The sequence below is a fragment of the Rhinatrema bivittatum genome, chromosome 5, assembly GCF_901001135.1.
Source record: "Rhinatrema bivittatum chromosome 5, aRhiBiv1.1, whole genome shotgun sequence".
Taxonomy (NCBI): Eukaryota; Metazoa; Chordata; class Amphibia; order Gymnophiona; family Rhinatrematidae; genus Rhinatrema; species Rhinatrema bivittatum.
In genome coordinates, this window is record NC_042619.1 from 117,412,526 (window position 1) to 117,430,469 (window position 17,944).

At 41.3% G+C, this 17,944-nt stretch overlaps 1 protein-coding gene across 4 annotated transcripts in view; it reads right to left on the reverse strand.

The window, feature by feature from the left end:
- WDFY2 (WD repeat and FYVE domain containing 2) overlaps positions 1 to 17,944 on the reverse strand; it is a 251,022-nt gene that overhangs the window by 12,837 nt on the left and 220,241 nt on the right. For 3 of the 4 annotated variants that reach the window (XM_029602799.1, XM_029602802.1, XM_029602803.1), the window contains one exon: positions 16,966 to 17,074. The exons of the other annotated variant lie outside the window; for it this stretch is intronic. In XM_029602799.1, the coding sequence (XP_029458659.1) occupies positions 16,966 to 17,074 (109 nt within the window). The remainder of the gene's footprint in view (positions 1 to 16,965; positions 17,075 to 17,944) is intronic. 4 annotated transcript variants of the gene reach the window in all.

A 17,944-nucleotide genomic window follows, 5' to 3' on the forward strand; every position in this document is an offset into this window, starting at 1 on the left:
AATCTACAGCTTATCCCTGGGATAAGCAGCATGGAATCTATTTACCCTTTGAGATCCTGCCAGGTACTTGTGACCTGGATTGGCCACTGTGAAAACAGGATACTGGGCTTGAGGACTTTTGATCTGACCCAGTAAGGCAAATCTTATTTTAATGGTTTATGGACTTTTCATCCAGGAACTTGTTCAAACCTTTTTTTAAACTCAGCTACACCAAAAGCTTTCACCATGTCCTCTGGCAGTGAATTCCAGAGCTTAATTATGCATTGAATGAAAATATTTTCTATTTGTTTTAAATGTACTACTTAGTAACTTTGTTGCATGTCCCCTAGTGAAAGAGTACTGAAAGAGTAAACAACCAATTTGTGTTCACCCATTCCATTCCTCATTTTATAGACCTCTATCATACCTCCCCCCTCAGCCATCTCTTCTCCAAGCTGATAAGCTCTAATCTCTTCAGTCTTTCCTCACAGGAGAATCATTCCGTTCACCCTTCTCTATACCTTTTCTAATTCTGTTGTATCTTTTTTGAGATGAGAACTGCATACAATACTTGAAATGCTAACACAGCATGGAGCAATACAGAGTCATTATATTCTCTGTTAATAATTCCTAGCATTCTATTTGCTTTTTTAGTTGCCACCGCACACAAAGTAGAAGATTTCAACATCATATCCACATATCCTTTTCCTGAGTGGTGACTCCTAATGTTTAGCTATAACTTAGATTGTTCTTTCCTAACTGCATCACTTTGCATTTGTCCACATTAATTGTCGCCTGTCATTTGTGTGCCTAGTCTCCCAGTTTATAAGGTCCTCTTGCAATTTCTTACAGTCCTCTTGTGATTTAACAACTTTGAATAACTGTGTGTAATTTGCAAATTTGATCACATCACTTGTTCCCATTTCCAGGTGATTTATAAGTAATATGTTAAAAAGTAGTGGATGCAGAACAGACCCTGGGGTATTCCACTATTCACCTCTCTCCATTAAGTTAATTGACAATTTAGCCCTACTCTGTTTTCTATCCTTTAACAAGTTCCCATTCAACAATAGCACATTGCCTCCTATCCCATGTCTTTTTAACTTCCTTAGAAGAGTCATCAGGGATATTGTCAAAACACTTTATGGAAATCCAGATACACTATACAACTGGCCCACCTTTATTCACATGTTTATTTACACCTTGAAAAAATATAGCAGATTGGCGAGGCAATCCTTCCCTTTGTCCCATTAAATTTGACCAGCATTGAAGTCAGGCTCACTGGTCTGTAGTTTCCTGGAGTACCCCTGGAACCCTTTTTAAAAACTGGCATTATGTTGCCAACCCTCCAATCTTCAGGTACCAGAGATGATTCTAAAATAGTTTACAAATTACTAATAGTATGTCTAATTTTATTTTTCAGTTCAATACTCTGGGATGTATACCATCTGGTCCAGGTAATATGCTATTCTTTAGTTTGTCAATTTGCCTTATTGTATCATCCAGGTTCATTGATTTGTTTCAGTTCCTCTGAATAGTCATCTTTAAATATTTCTGGCATGGGAATCTCTTATCTTCCTCTGTAAAGACTGAAGCAAAGAAATTATTTAGTCTTTCTGCTATTGCCTTGTCTTCCCTAAGTACCCCTTTTGCCTCTTGATCATCTAATGGTCCAACTGAATCTCTCTCAGGCTTTCTGCTTCAAAATTACCTGAAAAAGATTTTACTTCCATGGCAAGCTTCTTTTCAAATTCTCTTTGCCTTTCTTATCAATGCTTTGTATCTAACTCATAAGTGCTTATGCCGTTTCCTGTTTTTTTTCCATTTGGATCCCTTTCCCATTTTTTAAAATGTTTTTAGCTATAATAGCCTCTCTCACTTCACCTTTTAATCATGCTAGTAGTCGTTTAGCTTTCTTTCCACCCTTTGTAATGTGTGGAATACATCTGGTCTGGGCTTCCAAGATGGTATTTTGAAATAAAAGTCCATGCCTACTATAAACTCTTAACCTTGGCAACTGTTCCTTTCAGTTTTTTCCTAACCATTTTTCTCATAGTCTCCCTTTTGAAAGTTAAATGCTATTGCAGTAGATTTCTTTAGTGTCCTCCCTCCAGTTATTAAGTCAAATTTGATCATGTTGTGAACACTATTGCCAAGTGGTCCCCAAACCATTACCTCTTGTACCAAATCCTGTGATCCACCAAGGACTTAGTCTAAAATAGCTCCTCCCTTTGTTGGTTCTTGCACTAGCTATTGCATGAAGCAGTCATATTTCATCTAGGAACTTTACCTCTTTATTATTATGTCCAGATGTGACATTTACACAGTCAATTCTAAAGTAATTGAAAATTACCCATTATTATAAGAACATAAGAAATTGCTATGCTAGGTCAGACCAAGGGTCCATCAAGCCCAGCATCCTGTTTCCAACAGAGGCCAAACTAGGCCACAAGAACCTGGCAAGTACTAGCAGAGTCCACTCCTTAAGTCAACTTGATTAATAGCAGTTAATGGACTTCTCCAAACCTTTTTTAAACCCAGCTACACTAACTGCACTAACCACATCTTCTAGCAACAAATTCCAGAGCTTAATTGTGCATTGAATGAAAAATAATTTTCTCCAATTAGTCTTAAATGTGCTACTTGCTAACTTCATGGAGTGCCCCCTAGTCCTAGCTTCCCTGATTTCTGTTATTTCATTGTCTTGTCTGTTCATTCTGGCCAGGCAGATAGTAATACACCTCCAATACTATTTTATCTCCTTTTTCAAATGGAATTTCTATCAATAAAGATTCTACAGTGCATTTGGTTTCTTACAGAACTTTTATCCTGTTTGACTCTAAGTCACCTCTTCCACCAATTTGATCCATCCTATCATTACAATATAATTTGTACCCTGATATCACAGTGTCCCATTGGTTATCCTTCTACCAGGTCTCTGAGATGCCAGTTATATATACCTCTTCATTCCATGCTATACACTAATTCTCCCATCTTATTTTTTTTGTCTTCTAGCATTTGTACACAGATATTTCAAAGTAAGTTTAACTTAATTTTCTTATCAGTTAAGAGGGTTCATTTGGAATCTTTCAACTATCTGCTCATTACTTAACAGCACGTGGACCACTTTTGCATTTATTGCAACCTATCGGGAACCCCCAACTTCCCTGTTGAGTTAGTATCCTTCTAAGATACATCATTCTAAACCATTCATTCCTCAGCAACTGCTGGCTTTCCCCCATCATCTAGTTTAAAAGCTGCTCTCTTTCTTTTTTAAAGGTTAGTGTCAGCAGCCTGGTTCCATACTGATTAAGGTGGAGCCCATCCTTTCGACAAGGCCTTGACTTCCAGAAAATGCTGCCTAGTGCCTAACAAACCTAAAGTCCTCTTTCCTGCACCATCATCTTATCCACGCATTGACACTCCGGAGCTTCGCTTGCCTCTGGGTTCCTGCATGTGAGAAGGGGAGCATTTCTGATAATGCTACCTTGAAGGCTCTGAATTTCAACTTTCTGCCTAACATCCTACAATTGGCTTCCAGAACCTCTCTACTGCACCTTCCTATGTTATTGGTGCCCATGTGTACCAAGCCAGTTGGCTCCTCCCCAGCACGATCTAAAATTCTATTTATGAGATGCAAGAGGTCCACCACCTTTGCATCCACCAGCTACTCAGTTATCTACGATCCTAACAATTCACCAACTACAATGGCTGACCTAACCTTTCCCTCCTGGAAACATATCCTCAGTGCGCGAGGATACTACATCATCTTGAGGGAAGATCCTAGCTACAGGACTACTTCCTGCCATACCAAGGTAAATGGTCTCTTCCCTTTGACTCAGTTCCTTGAGACAGAGCAGAATTGAGGCAGACTGCTCCAAATTGAAAGTCAAACAAACAATCTTACAGCACTGGAGGATGGGAGAAATGCAAATGATATACACACTCCAAAATTCTAAGGACCCAATGGTCCTTGGTGATCTTCTGCCAATCTGAAGAACTGGTGAATTCATCCTCCTACCGAAAGGGTAGAGTTCTTAGGATCGAGATTCGTCAAGAACTCGATCCAGTCTTGCACTGGGTCTGCTGTGATGCTTTAGGCTGAAATCCATTAGCCAGAAGCTACTGCTGTGAAAGCACAGGTGGGACATGATACCACTGGAATTGGTGGAAGGGGTATCTCTGGAAGAAGGGACATTTATAAGAGAAGTAAGGATGTCTAGATGAAGAAGATTGTTCCAACCCGTTGATAAGGATTGAATGGTTGCAAGCTGCTCCCTGATGTGGGTGACTTTCTCTCACCTTGTCCACAAAGACTGTCTCCCAAACAAGGGACATCAGCCAACATTTCATTAACATTTCAGGTAAGCTACTAGCTCTCAGCTAGGCCAACTGGCGTGCTCCAACTGCTGCAGCAGAAGATCATTCCACAGTGTCGAACAATTCATACATTGACCAGAGTTGAGGACACTCATGCTCCTCTGCATCCAAAAGGGCCTACTGATAACCCCTCCTTTCCCCCACTGACAGACACCACGAGGGGCTTAAATTTATCAATGCATCCATGTAAGTAATGCACCATATAAAGCTGGTGGGCAGCAGTGTGGGAATTGAACTCTGGAAGACTTTTTTCCGCAAAATGGTCCAGGGGGGTGCTGGAGAAAATCCTGGCCTTTTTAACATGTTTCAACTCCACAACCATGTCTGGTGCAGTAGTTGGACCACACCAAAGTCTACTGGTCCCTATTATTTGAGGTCTAATTTTCTGGCTGTATTATCCCACATTCTCGTTTGTAGATCCCACAAGAGTGAATTGGAATTGGCACCAGTTCAATAGTTTCCAAAATCCACAGTATCATTAAGACCTCTGTGCAGGGATCCTTGTTCCTGTTTGTTGACTGATCACCTCACTCAATTTATACAGAATTTAGAGATGACGTAAGGAACTCCAGAAAAATGAAAAAGGTATTAAAAAAAAAAAAAAAAAGAGAGAGAAAGATAGAACACATCTATGTGGAAGTAGTAAAACTGAGCTAGAGAGATGGGTCCGTTCCAAGCCAGATGATGTCACTCAGGTGTCATGGCTAATTCAGCCCTGTTTGTTGACAGAGAAAAGGTGTAGTATCTCAAGAGTAAACACGTCAAGCAGTCATACTTGCCTTGTATCAATTATATATATTTTATTGCAAAGTCCTTTTCAGATTTCTCTAAGCTGCCGTTACAGTTTTTTCCTAGCTCCCCTGAGAGCATCCATATTTATAAGACAGTTACAAATTATAACTTCATAAAGTCAGTGGTATCTTTTTTTTTTTTTAATTGAATTTTCATTTGCATGACAAAGAAACCTTTGTACAGAAATTAATGAAAGTTTACAAATAAGCAATATATTTCAGATTATTTAAATCATTCACCAATCGAAACAATTCTTTCAAATATTTCAAAGTAATATTGGAGAGAGAGAATTTAGGAAAACATCAGGAGCATTAAAGAAAAACTGACTAGAAAAAGAAAAAAACTCCCTGTTATCCATTACCCTTTCATTTAATTCGCGAGAATATGTCTTAATTCGTGGGGGTGACTACTCTGGCATTTAAAAACTCCCTTAGTTGTTCAGGGTTATAGAAAACAAAGACATTACCAGAGTATTTTATCACGCATCTTGCTGGATATCTTAAAAGAAAATCTGCCCCGATCGCTCTAGCTTCCGGGCGCATTGTAAGAAAAACTTTTCTGCGTGTCTGAGTGATTCTTGATAAATCTGGAAATATCCGGATTAACCCCCCCATATACTCAATATTTAATGCTTTGAAATAATATCGCATAACAAGTGCCTTATCTAATTCAGAAAAGAAAGACACAAACAAAACTGATTTTTCTATTACTTCAAGTCCAGTACTTTCCAAGTATTCAGATAAATTATCCCTTTCTCCAACATTCCCTATTGGGGATATCTGAATTTGATTTTGTCTTTGTTTTAAATATAATATCTTCTTCACAGCTGGTGTTTGTTCATCTGGGATCTTTAGGATCTCTTTTAAGTATCTCTTAAATGTTATCAATGGAATTTCTCCCAACACTTTGGGGAAATTCAGGATCCTAACATTCAGCTGCCTTAAATAATTTTCTATAGTCTCTAAACGACGAGTAGAGACTGCTTGTTCTCTAATACATCCAGTATTCAAATCAGTAAGCAGTTTTAAATCACTTTTCATTTGAAGCAATTCGTTTGCTTGGCTTTCATTCTTTATTTGATTTTCCAGGGCATCCATTCTAAAGGTCTGTTCATCCGTTTTTTGTGTGTAATCATTAACAACTCGAGTCATCCCCACGATTAAGTCCCAAAGGGACTCCATAGTTATTACTGCTGGTTTTTTTACCTCCAAAGAGAATTTCAAACTTCCACTTGCCTCCTTCTCCGCTCCTCCAGTTGCAGGCAAAGACCTTTCTTTCCCGATGTTGTTATCCGGGAGCAACACAGGATTCGTGGAGTCTGTAGGGCAAGGAGTCGAATTCTCTAACTCCAACAAGACGCCGAGCAGCCCACCATGCTGAGACACTCCCGTGACTTCTTCCACTGGCGTCTCAGCCCGCTCTGGAGTCCTTGGAGGGGTCATCCTCGGCAGCTCTCGCGGCTCTGGGGGGGGTCAACGATATTTCCCCAAGCGGTGACGAAACTCCTGTTTCCGTTCCGCTAGCGGGGCTCGCAGCCCCAGTTTGAGAAATGGGGGTCGCGTACTGTGAAATCGCTCGTTGACCGGCTGGAAGTGTAGGTACAGGTGGGTACACTCTCACTTTGCCCTTTCTTTTATGCGGCATTGCAATACCGCTGGAAATATAATTTTTCTCAGGAAAATGTAGCAGAGCGTTCAGCCTAGCGACCATTCAGGGAGCCAACTTGGATCTCTCTCCCAAGTCAGTGGTATCTAACTAGACCACAATGGATGTGATGTCATTTTAGCATCATGGCCAGTTGAGCTAGTGTACTTGGGGTTTTTTTTCTAGCTACTGCTAGGGGTGCTCGGGAAGCAATCACCTGCCAGTAATGGATTGCCATGGATTTTTTCTATGGTAATCCATGCTTATGATGGATTCTTTCCAAATTCTGCAGAGTACACAAAAAGAATTTGTTTTAAAAAACGAATACTTCCCTTCTGTGGGAAATTTTTTTATCCAAGTCACCAAGGAGATGCAAAGGTATAGAGTCAGTCCCAGACTTCAAATTTTATATGCACAAATATTTAATTCATTAAATCGGCAACTCCATTGCTTAAGAGACACAAGAATTTTGCAACACGGAGTCCCCCGACACGGACCCGTGTTTTGCCAAACGCGGCTGCGTCGGGGGGGGGGGGGGGGGGGGGACGGGACAGTAATTTCTATGCGGTGTTCAAAGCTGCTAGGGTGCCCCAGTGTTACCAATTTTGTTACCAATTTGTTACCAATTTGTATAAGTTGTTATCTTGTAAACCGGAGTAAAGGCAACCCGCTAAACTTCGGTATAAAAAAGCCCCAAAATAAATAAAATAAATAAAGCTTTAAATCTTAGCGCCTTGGCACTAAGAAATTACTGTTCCCCCCCGACGCAACCGCGTTTGGCGAAACAGGGGTCTGTGTCGGGGGACTCCGTGTTGCAAAATTCTTGTGTCTCTTAAGCAATGGAGTTGCCGATTTAATGAATTAAATATTTGTGCATATAAAATTTGAAGTCTGGGGCTGACTCTATACATTTGCATCTCCTTGGTGACTTGGTTAAAATAATTTCCCACAGAAGGGAAGTATTCATTTATTAAAACAGATTGTTTTTGTGTACTCTGCAGAATTTGGAAAGAATCCATCATAAGCATGGATTACCATAGAAAAAATCCATGGCAATCCAATACTGGCAGGTGATTGCTTCCCGAGCACCCCTAGCAGTAGCTAGAAAAAAAAAACCCCAAGTACACTAGCTCAACTGGCCATGATGCTAAAATGACATCACATCCATTGTGGTCCAGTTAGATACCACTGACTTTATGAAGTTATAATTTGTAACTGTCTTATAAATATGGATGCTCTCAGGGGAGCTAGGAAAAAACTAACAGCAGCTTAGAGAAATCTGAAAAGGACTTTGCAATAAAATATATATAATTGATACAAGGCAAGTATGACTGCTTGACGTGTTTACTCTTGAGATACTACACCTTTTCTCTGTCAACGTGTCGGGGGACTCCGTGTTGCAAAATTCTTGTGTCTCTTAAGCAATGGAGTTGCTGATTTAATGAATTAAATATTTGTGCATATAAAATTTGAAGTCTGGGACTGACTCTATACCTCTGCATCTCCTTGGTGACTTGGATATTATATTTGGAGTGCAGTTATCGCTCCTCTGTGATGTTTGTGGAAATTATTTCAAGCCATTATTTAGTTTATGTGAAGAACTTTGTACCATGATAAAAATTAGTGGAGCAGAGAATCACTAATATTACCAATGTAATTATTTGACATAAGGCCTATAAGTTCTGAGAATAAATATGCCATTTTTCTTAGCCTACTTGTAACAAAAAACAGTTACACAGGAGACTAACTGTGCAGATATCAGGGAAAACAGGACAGTAACCACTTGGCCACACCTGTTTCCTGATGTGATAAGGACAAACAGCTGGAACCTCAAGAACACATGGGAGTAGCCCAGAGAAAAACTGAAACTAGGACAAAGGTCAGCAGAATCAACATAAAAAGATCTACTTCAAGCTAACTGTTTGAAATCAGAAAAAGAACAGATCAGAGGAAAAGCTTTTGAACATTACAGTGGTTAATGAAGTGCCTGCTAAACTGTTCCTGGTTTTCAGATGTGTTTCCGTCTTTCCAAAAATATATAAGACTCACATTGGAAACTGTGAGGGGAAATATCTTTGTATATATTCTTTAATGCAAACTCTAATCTTGTATGCTTTTATTGCTTATTCTCAGACTTATAAGTAAAACTTCTATACTTTTAAATAACTGTGTTGTGTATACTATGATAAAATAACCACCAATTATCCTACCCACTACACCTTCTGTGGCACTAAACTGCAAGTAGTGTTGAACAAAGATGCTGGAATTTGCAAGTTAAATTAAGAATTGGCATTGAATTATTTTAGTCTCACATACCCTATTATATAGCAGAAGGGGAGTACTGTGTAGTCTGCCACAAACAACTCTTAAAATGTTTTATGAGGGCAATAATCAAAGATTTTTGTGCAGGTAAATGCTTGTTTGGCCATGTAAAAAATGCAGCTTGAAGATTGCCCCCTCTTACTAAAGTATCCACATTAAAAAGTGGGCAGGATGAGGTCAGGAGAGGGAAAGTACATTTTTTTTAAATGTTTATTTATGCAAGATTTTATGATTAACACAAGTATGCTTAACACCGAAATATGAGAACAAGAAATACATATAATGAATGTAGTTCAAAATAGAAGACATTAACAGAAAAGTGCCTCCATTCTTAAGTAATATGGGGGGACAAGTTATAAAGCAGCATTATAAATGGTAATGGGAAAAAGAAATTACACAAGTCTATGCATCAGAAATAAACTCAATTTAAACCTCATGAAAATTTGGTGCCTCAGGCTTTTGAGAATAAAGAAAACATCTAAGTTGGGAGAGTTCAAAGTAAACATATCTACCTTCTTTAAATTTAAGTATACATTTGTATGGGTAACAGAGTAAGAATCGAGCCCCTAAGGAAATAGCTTTTCGTCTCATTGACAAAAATTTACATCGATGGTCTTGGGTTACTCTGGCAAGGTCTGGATAAATCCAGACCTTCTGACCTTTAAACAAGGACAGATGATTTTGCAGAAATAGTCTCGGTACCATATCTTGATCTTGAAGAAACACAAAGGAAGCCAAAAATTTGGCTCTATTGACCACTTCCAAGGATAACAAATGTTCAAGGAAATCAGACAAATGTACATCCGTATGAACATGATGTAAATCCACAGGAACTCTTACACCAATAGCACCCTCTCTTTCCGAAGGTAGAAAAAAACACTCTAGCCTTAGGTGGAATGGTCTCACATGGAACCTTCAAAATTTCAACCATATATTTTTTAAAGTGGTCTACAGGGGAAATATAATCCAGTATTGCGAAATTTAACACCCTAAGATTTAAATATCTGGATGAATTCTCCAAATTTTCCAGTTTTTTTTTTATCTTGGACTATAATTCCTTGCATCAAGGTTGTTTGAACATCACGAATGTCAATAAGTTGTTTTTCAAATTCTTCCATTTTGCCCGTTTGTGTTGTAGCCTGAGTCTCAGAATCTCAAATCCATTTATGTAAGTCAGTGGTAATTGTAGATAACAAGGAAATAGACTATTGAAGAGAGACAAGAGCTCAAACATCATCCTAAGTAATGGTATCAGGTATCAAATTTCACCAGCATCAAATTTCAACGACTCACCGCTGTCAACTTCAGCCAATGCAACATTGGCTTCAGTATTATCCCTGTTAACACGGGATGTGGAAGCCAGAAGAAGAGAGTCACCATCACTACCGCTTGCAAAAGCAGTTCACTGCTTACCCAGAGGAAAAGACTCTCCAATTCTTCTTGCACTAGCTCCCACGTCGTCGGAAGAGTAGTCCCAGCTGCAGCCGACGGTGCTTCTCAGAGAAGAGGGGAGCTTGACTGCGGCACCTCCCCAATCATGATGTGCATTTTCAGCAGGGATGGCATCCAAGGTGCTCCGGGACAGAGTGTGGTACCTGGGTCTGGCGGGGAGGTCATTTGCTCCGTGGCCCCTCCCACCAAGGATGCTCCTGGTGCAAAATCTGATGCCATAGTAAGAAAGCCAACAATTTTCTGTTGACCTGGGAAACTCAAGGCGGCAGCTGGTAAATCATTCCTGAGTTGCCCCTTCCTTTTGGAATGAGGCATTTTAACAAAGGCAATTTGCAACAGAAAGAAAAGGGTCAGTAGCAGGACCATCTGCAGCATCTTGGCGTGCAGTCACCATCTTGTCTCCCCAGGGAAAGTGCATTTTGAAGTCACTGCGCCTGCACCTGTTCCTGCTTCTGCTCCATGGGAAGTCTTTTTTGAAGATGAGCTTGCAGATCTGCAGGTATATCTGCAAACTTCCCTGGGCAATTTCATTATTGCTCCCTATAAGAACACCAACAAATGACCCTTCTATTAGGTTAAAGAATCTTTTAAACTGCAAGCTTTTGGGATGCCTAAGGTCTCTTCCTTAGGCAATATACTGAAACGAGGGAGAAAGTCAGGTGAATAGGAGACATTGTACAGTGAAATCAAACCAGCTGATAAGGGACAAGATATGGTTCTTGTGAATGCAACAGAAAGCACAAAGACAGCTCTGAGATGAAGACACAGCTTAATGTTGCTGTCAGGGATAAGAGAGTTGCAGAGGCAGTACTCAGTCTTTAAGAGAAGAGTCTTGAGAATGACCCCCTCCTGGTTAGTGAGACAAACAACACTGCATCTCAGCCATATGGTGCACCAAGGTATTTTAGCATTGCTGGAAGCATTTGTGGGAAAGATGTGCTTCCACTGATAAGAGATTCCTGACCGTTAGGTCCAAATGTCATTCGCACAGTCTGGGAAGCAGCAGTGGATGAACTAGAAGGCATACCTAGCTAGAAGTCAGAAGTAAACCTAACACTTTTGAAGGCCTGAAAGAATTAAGTGAAAAGGACAAAGATGAGCATGGACGGCCTTTGCCAGCTCAGGGCTGGAAGTCGTTCGAAACCACTGTGTACTCAGGAGTGAATGAGGACAATTGTTAGTAGAATGAGCCCTGTTGACAGAAGAGTGGTACTGAGAGGTTAAGTTTCAAAGGAACCACTCCTTGCAACCAAGGAACCTGAGTTGCAGAGTCAGCAGGTGGCTCAGCATAAAGAAAGAGACAGGCAGAGTGGTGCGGAGAGGGGAGGGGACCTGCAGGTCAACCACCTCTTCATACCAAAGCAAAAGGCAGTAGCAGGTTACACCTACTGCCATTGGAAAAGTTCTCTCCTAATTTAAAAGGCAGGCCTTATTTCAAAATAGTATTGGCAGATAAAATCTTTTATTATAATCATATGCTTGGGGACTCTCAGGTCAATATTCACCAAGTCGGCGAGTGGCAAAAGTTACCTAGGTAACTTATCTTCCGCTGAATATACACAGCTAAAGTTAGCTGGATAAAGTTTTCTGGATAATTTTGCTGCTCTCCGGCTTACTGATGGGCCGATGCAATAATCTTCACGGAAAGCGGGCGCTGACTTTTCAGCGCCCACTTTCTTAACACACGCATGGCGCCTGCAAGGGGGCGCCATACAATGTGTAAATTAGGGGGTCACACTTGGAAGGAGGCTCTAGGGTCGCTTGCGCGACCTTAGCGTCTCCTTGCTAACGTGACCTGTCGCAGCTGCTGGTTATGAAGACCAACGCCGGTAAACTCGGCCTCGGTTTTCATAACCTGCCTGTCTGCCAGTAATGAAAACGGCAGAGTTTATCGGCGGCCGTTTTCATTACTGGCAGACGGCCGGTTATGAAAACTGACGCAGAGTTTAACGGCATTGGTCTTCATAACTCGGCGGTTGGCCGGGTTATTTATTTATTTTTACTTTAAAATAGAAGTACAGAAAAGCAGTTTCTGCTTTTTTGTACTTCTTTTCAATACCCTAGGCAATTAATGCTATTTAACACACTGTATTGCATCGTCCCCTAAATATCAGTTAAAAAAAAAAAACAATGGCAAGCAGCAGAGCCCCCCCTCCCCCTGCCCCAGCATCACTTCAAAACACTAGCAGCAGAGTCCTCTGAGCTATCGCAACAGGCAGTACTTATGAATGAAGTGATGGGGAGGCGGTAGAAGACTATGCCTTCTATTCTACATTGGGGAAACTTTTGCCAGTTCCAGGGTGCAGATCTTCTCAAATATTTTGTTTAACTTAGGTGAGGGGGTGGATCTGCCCCACTTGAGCTGCTACTTTTTTTTTTTTTTTTTTTAAGCGATTGGCAGTGTGAGGAGAAGGAATGGAATCAGCTGATGCTCAGCAGCTACTATTTTTTTCTTTTTTTAAACCACACATTATCCGGCTAACTTTAGATCTGCATTTTTTCCGACTAGTTAATTGGATACATTTTCCTCACTAGAGCAGAGTATCAGTACTATTTGGGTAAACTTAAAACATGCCCCTAGAATGTCACTCTGCGTTTTAGCTGGGTGATTACTTACCCATTCAGTGGGGTGGGATATTTAAAATTCAAGGGGGGTGGGGTGGGGGTGGAGACAGGAAAGAAGGACAAGGGGAAGAAGAGGAAGGGGTGAGATGTAGAAGGGGTTATGGGAGGAGAGAGAGCAGGGGAAGAGGGATGCTTCAATACAAATACTCTTTATTGCAAATGTTTTGCAGGTTCAGCTAGTAGTTAAAGAAGATCCTTAATATAATATTTTAACTACAGAATCTATTCTATGAAGTGTAATTTGGTGAGCTGGAGAGAATTTGAAACCATTGCTAAACATGTAAACACATATGCCAGTAGGCAAAGCATAATGGGTATGGTAGTTCAGAAATTCATCACCATTGTAAAGGAAGCCTTATGAACTACACTTCCCATTATGCTCACCAGCTCCAGGCTAGGGAGCCCACCCCAGCCTTTGGATTTCAGAATCCACCCAGCCCAGAGCAAGTATGCATAAGGGAGATGGAGCAGAGGGAATAGGTTAAAAGAACATTTTGTGGGGGTGACTAGAAGGGGCTCTACAGAGGAGGAAGAAAGTGTAGTAGCAGATGAAGCAAAGAAAGAATGGGTGAGAAGAGGAGAGGAGAAAAGGATGTTTTTGGAGAAGATAAGAGGTTACTTTGGCAGGAAGGAGGGGTTCTTGAGATATGGAAAAGCTAGGTTGTGGGTGGTTTGTTTTTTTGTTTTTTTTACAGCAAGTGGTATAGGGAGGAGCGATCAAGGAGTAAACGAATGGTGAGAAAAGCAGCAGCGAGTGAGTGCAACAACAAGATCGGCTAAAACTGTCTGTTTCTTTCATAGAAAGTCTAGTTTCCTCCTATTTGTCCACCATATGTACATGATCAATTTTTTCATTTTTTATAATTGTATATATGGGGGGAGATGAAAAAAGGGGCTAGAAAGTTTAAAAAAAAAAAAAAAAAAAAAAAGATTAATACCAAGAATAGAAATAAAGGAAAGACAATAGTAAATCTGGTGTAAAATTTGGTATTCTGTTACACTAACAGCAGGCTTTGAAAAGCCCCCTCTCCGATGCTGGAAGGGATGTGGCACTAGGGGGACTTCTTACCACATGTGGTGGACCTGCCCGAAGATATCTCAATACTGGGTGGACGTTAGCCAACTCATACAAAATATAGTGGGAGTACAAGTGACTTTATCTCCAGAGCACATACTCTTAAACTTACCGTTCGAGGTGGAATCAACCCAAAGGAAGCTAATTTCCTATATAATAATAGCAGCGAGGTGTAAGTGGGTGCTAGCTTGGCGGACAGACGCTATTCCTCCCCTAGATTGCCTCCAAAACAGATTGCAGCGCTGACGGCCCGCACAGCAGGTGACGGGGCTCTTCACGCAAAGAGAAGTTCTTCACGCCTGAACTCTGTGTAGCTATGGTTTTGGACATCTATAAAGTACCGTTAGGGCACAATCGTCTTGTAGTGATATCATTATCATCATCTATATTTAGACACGAGTAATTCATAACATGGACGTATTACTGTCTCTATTCCGGTTTGGGGCGGGTGGGGATTTAGGGAGAGGAGTTTATCTTGAAGTTATGCTTGTATCAGGAGTAACATTGCAATGTTGTAAATTCATGGTCAATATGAATGTGTTACTATGATAAGACATGTTTATTGTTACAACATTCAATAAAATTATAAATTAAAAAAAAAGAAAAGAAAAGAAAAAAGAAAAAGAAAAGCCCCTTCTCCAGATGGCAAAATTTTAAACTTGGCACACCGGCACCATAAGCCTGGTGTTTTGGTTTGAGAACGTTGTACAACACAAGTTCTGTATTCACATTACTGCTCTTAAACAAGACTACGCCAAGATGGGCATCGTGAAGCGGAACCTGTGCGTTATCATTCAATAATGACAGGATTACACATACATGAGGATGTCAATTTTCAAAAGGAATGGCTACTTACATGGGTGAAAAGGCTATCTGAAAATAGCCCACCATGCACATGGGTAAAAGTGTGCATGTTGTTGCACAATATATGTGCATTTACCCACATTCTAGCGGAGGCATTACTGGGGGGGCAGGATAAGGCTGGGGGAGTCGACAACATGCATAATTTGACATTTTCAAGACTGTCAGGCCGATACAGTACAGTGCGCTCCAACAAAACGCACTGTTAACCGGCATTTGGACGCGTGTTTTATACGCGCTAGCTTTACCCCTTATAAACAGGTCGATACAGTAAAGTGTGCTCCGTCGGAGCGCACTGTCAGCCTGCTCTGGACGCGTGTTTTCCCTTACCCCTTATTCAGAAAGGGGAGGAAAACACGCGGCCCACCCACGGCACCTAATAGCGCCCTCAACATGCAAATGCATGTTGATGGCCCTATTAGGTATGCGCGCGGGATCCAGTAAGTAAAATGTGCAGCCAAGCTGCACATTTTACTCTAAGAAATTAGCGCCGACCTTTGGGTCGGCGCTAATTTCTTCCGGCGCCAGGAAAGTGCACAGAAAAGCAGTAAAAACTGCTTTTCTGTGCACCCTCCGACTTAATATCATAGCGATATTAAGTCGGAGGTCCCCAAAAGTAAAAAAAAGTAAAAAAAAAAAAAATAAATAAATTTGAATTCGGCCGGCGGCTGTCGGGCCGAAAACCGGACCCTCAATTTTGCCGGCGTCTGGTTTCCGAGCCCGTGGCTGTCAGCGGGCTCGAGAACCAACGCCGGCAAAATTGAGCGTCGGCTGTCAAACCCGCTGACAGCTGCCGCTCCTGTCCAAAAGGAGGCGCTAGGGACGCGCTAGTGTCCCTAGCGCCTCCTTTCCCTCGTTTGCACCGCGTCGCCTAATTTGCATGCTGGAGCATACTGGATAGCTCGCACCGGCGAAGGGCAGGTGCGTGCGCCGGGAGAGCGGGCTTTCGTCCGCTCTCCCGCGGTTTTACAGTATCGGGCTGTTAGTAAGGGGTAATAGAGCATCGAAAACGCGCGTCCAACCCCACCAAACCTAATAGCGCCTGCAACATGCAAATGCATGTTGATGGGCCTATTAGTCATTCCCGCGCGATACAGTAAGTAAAATGTGCAGCCACGCCGCACATTTTACTTTAAGAAATTAGCGTCTACCCAAAGGTAGGCGTTAATTTCTGCCGGCGCTGGGGAAGTGCACAGAAAAGCAGTAAAAACTGCTTTTCTGTGCACCCTCCGACTTAATATCATGGCAATATTAAGTCGGAGGCCCCAAAAGTTAAAAAAAGTAAAAAAAAAAAAATTTAAAATGGACCCGGGCTTGAATACCGGACGCTCAATTTTGCTGGCGTCCGGTTTCCAAACCCGTGGCTTTCAGTGGGCTTGAGAACAGACGCCGGCAAAATTGAGCATCGGCTGTCAAACCCGCTGACAGCCGCTGCTCCTGTCCAAAGCGATGCTAGGTACGCGCTAGTGTCCCCAGCGCCTCTTTTTACCGCGGACCCTAATTTAAATAAATTAATTTACTGTATCGCGCGCACAGGAGAGCGGGCGCTTGCCACTCTCCCACAATTTTTACTGTATCGGCCCGTGTGTGTATTTTGGCCCAAAAAAAAAATATCCACAGAAAAAGTAAATGCACATTTCTGTGGGTTACGTTTCTTTTAGGGTGATTTTAATGGGAAAGCACACAGGTTCTTTTTCCCAACAGACTTTGCATCAGTTCTAAAAGGGAAAGTACCCATTCACTTTGCATCTACCCACAAAGTTTTTTAAAAAATTGCTCCCTTGAGGTTCAGCAAGTGAGCACTCTAAGGATGAAAATTCATGCACATTCCTAACCTTAATAATCTTGTCAGTTCCAGAAGTCAATAACCATACCCTGGTGGCATCGAAATATACATGGACAATATTGTGTTTGCTGTCATGGAATGTAGCAGTCGGTGCACGGCTAAAAATAAAAGCATAAACTACAATAAAATATATAACAAACACCAAAATTAACACTGGAGCTCAAACAAAATGGACTTTTAAGAAATATTTTATGTAACATGTTTGTTTTCTCGAGGCTATATTTTTATCAAAGTCCTTATGCTGACATTCTGATATAATTTATAAATATCCTATGTTAAGAATGATTTTATATTATGTTAGAGCAGAAGTATCTATTTGGGAAAAATAAGGATGCACCAGACATCTTGATATATCAGTTCAAGTCAAGCAACTTTTAAAAGGATGAGTTGACAGTTTCAGGATCAGATTCACGTTCTGTGCAAAAAAGCACGAGGAACATAAGCAGCGTTATGCTGGATCTGACCACCAAATCCATCGAGCTCAACATCCTGTCTCCAACAGTGGACGCCTGAGTCGCTTGAAAAAAAAAATACCCAACAGATCTTAATGGGAAAATCCAATCCCTGTTCTTACCTGGATTTGCCTCCTCTGCCCCCTTCAATCTGAACGAGGGCAGTTCTGTAGTCTCAATGACCTGCTTCAGATTGAAGGCAGTAGAGGTGGTGATAGTTGCAGACAAAAAGCATTACTCTTCCTGCTGGCAAGAGTGAGAGGGAAAGGATTGCATGGGTGGGTGGGGGAAGAGGAGAGAATCACCCAAGTGTATATGATAGGCTTGCGGCCCCCTCCCCCCAGACTGATTTGCCCTGGGCCTTGCAGTCCGTTAGGGTCAGCCCTGTTGTCAAGTCTTCATAAGGGAGCTGTTCCATATGCTTTGCCGTTTAGCGGCATGCTCTGTATCTTTTCTAGTTCAATCTCTTTCAAGTTGAGGTGACCAGAACTACACATAGTACAATCAGTGTAGTCA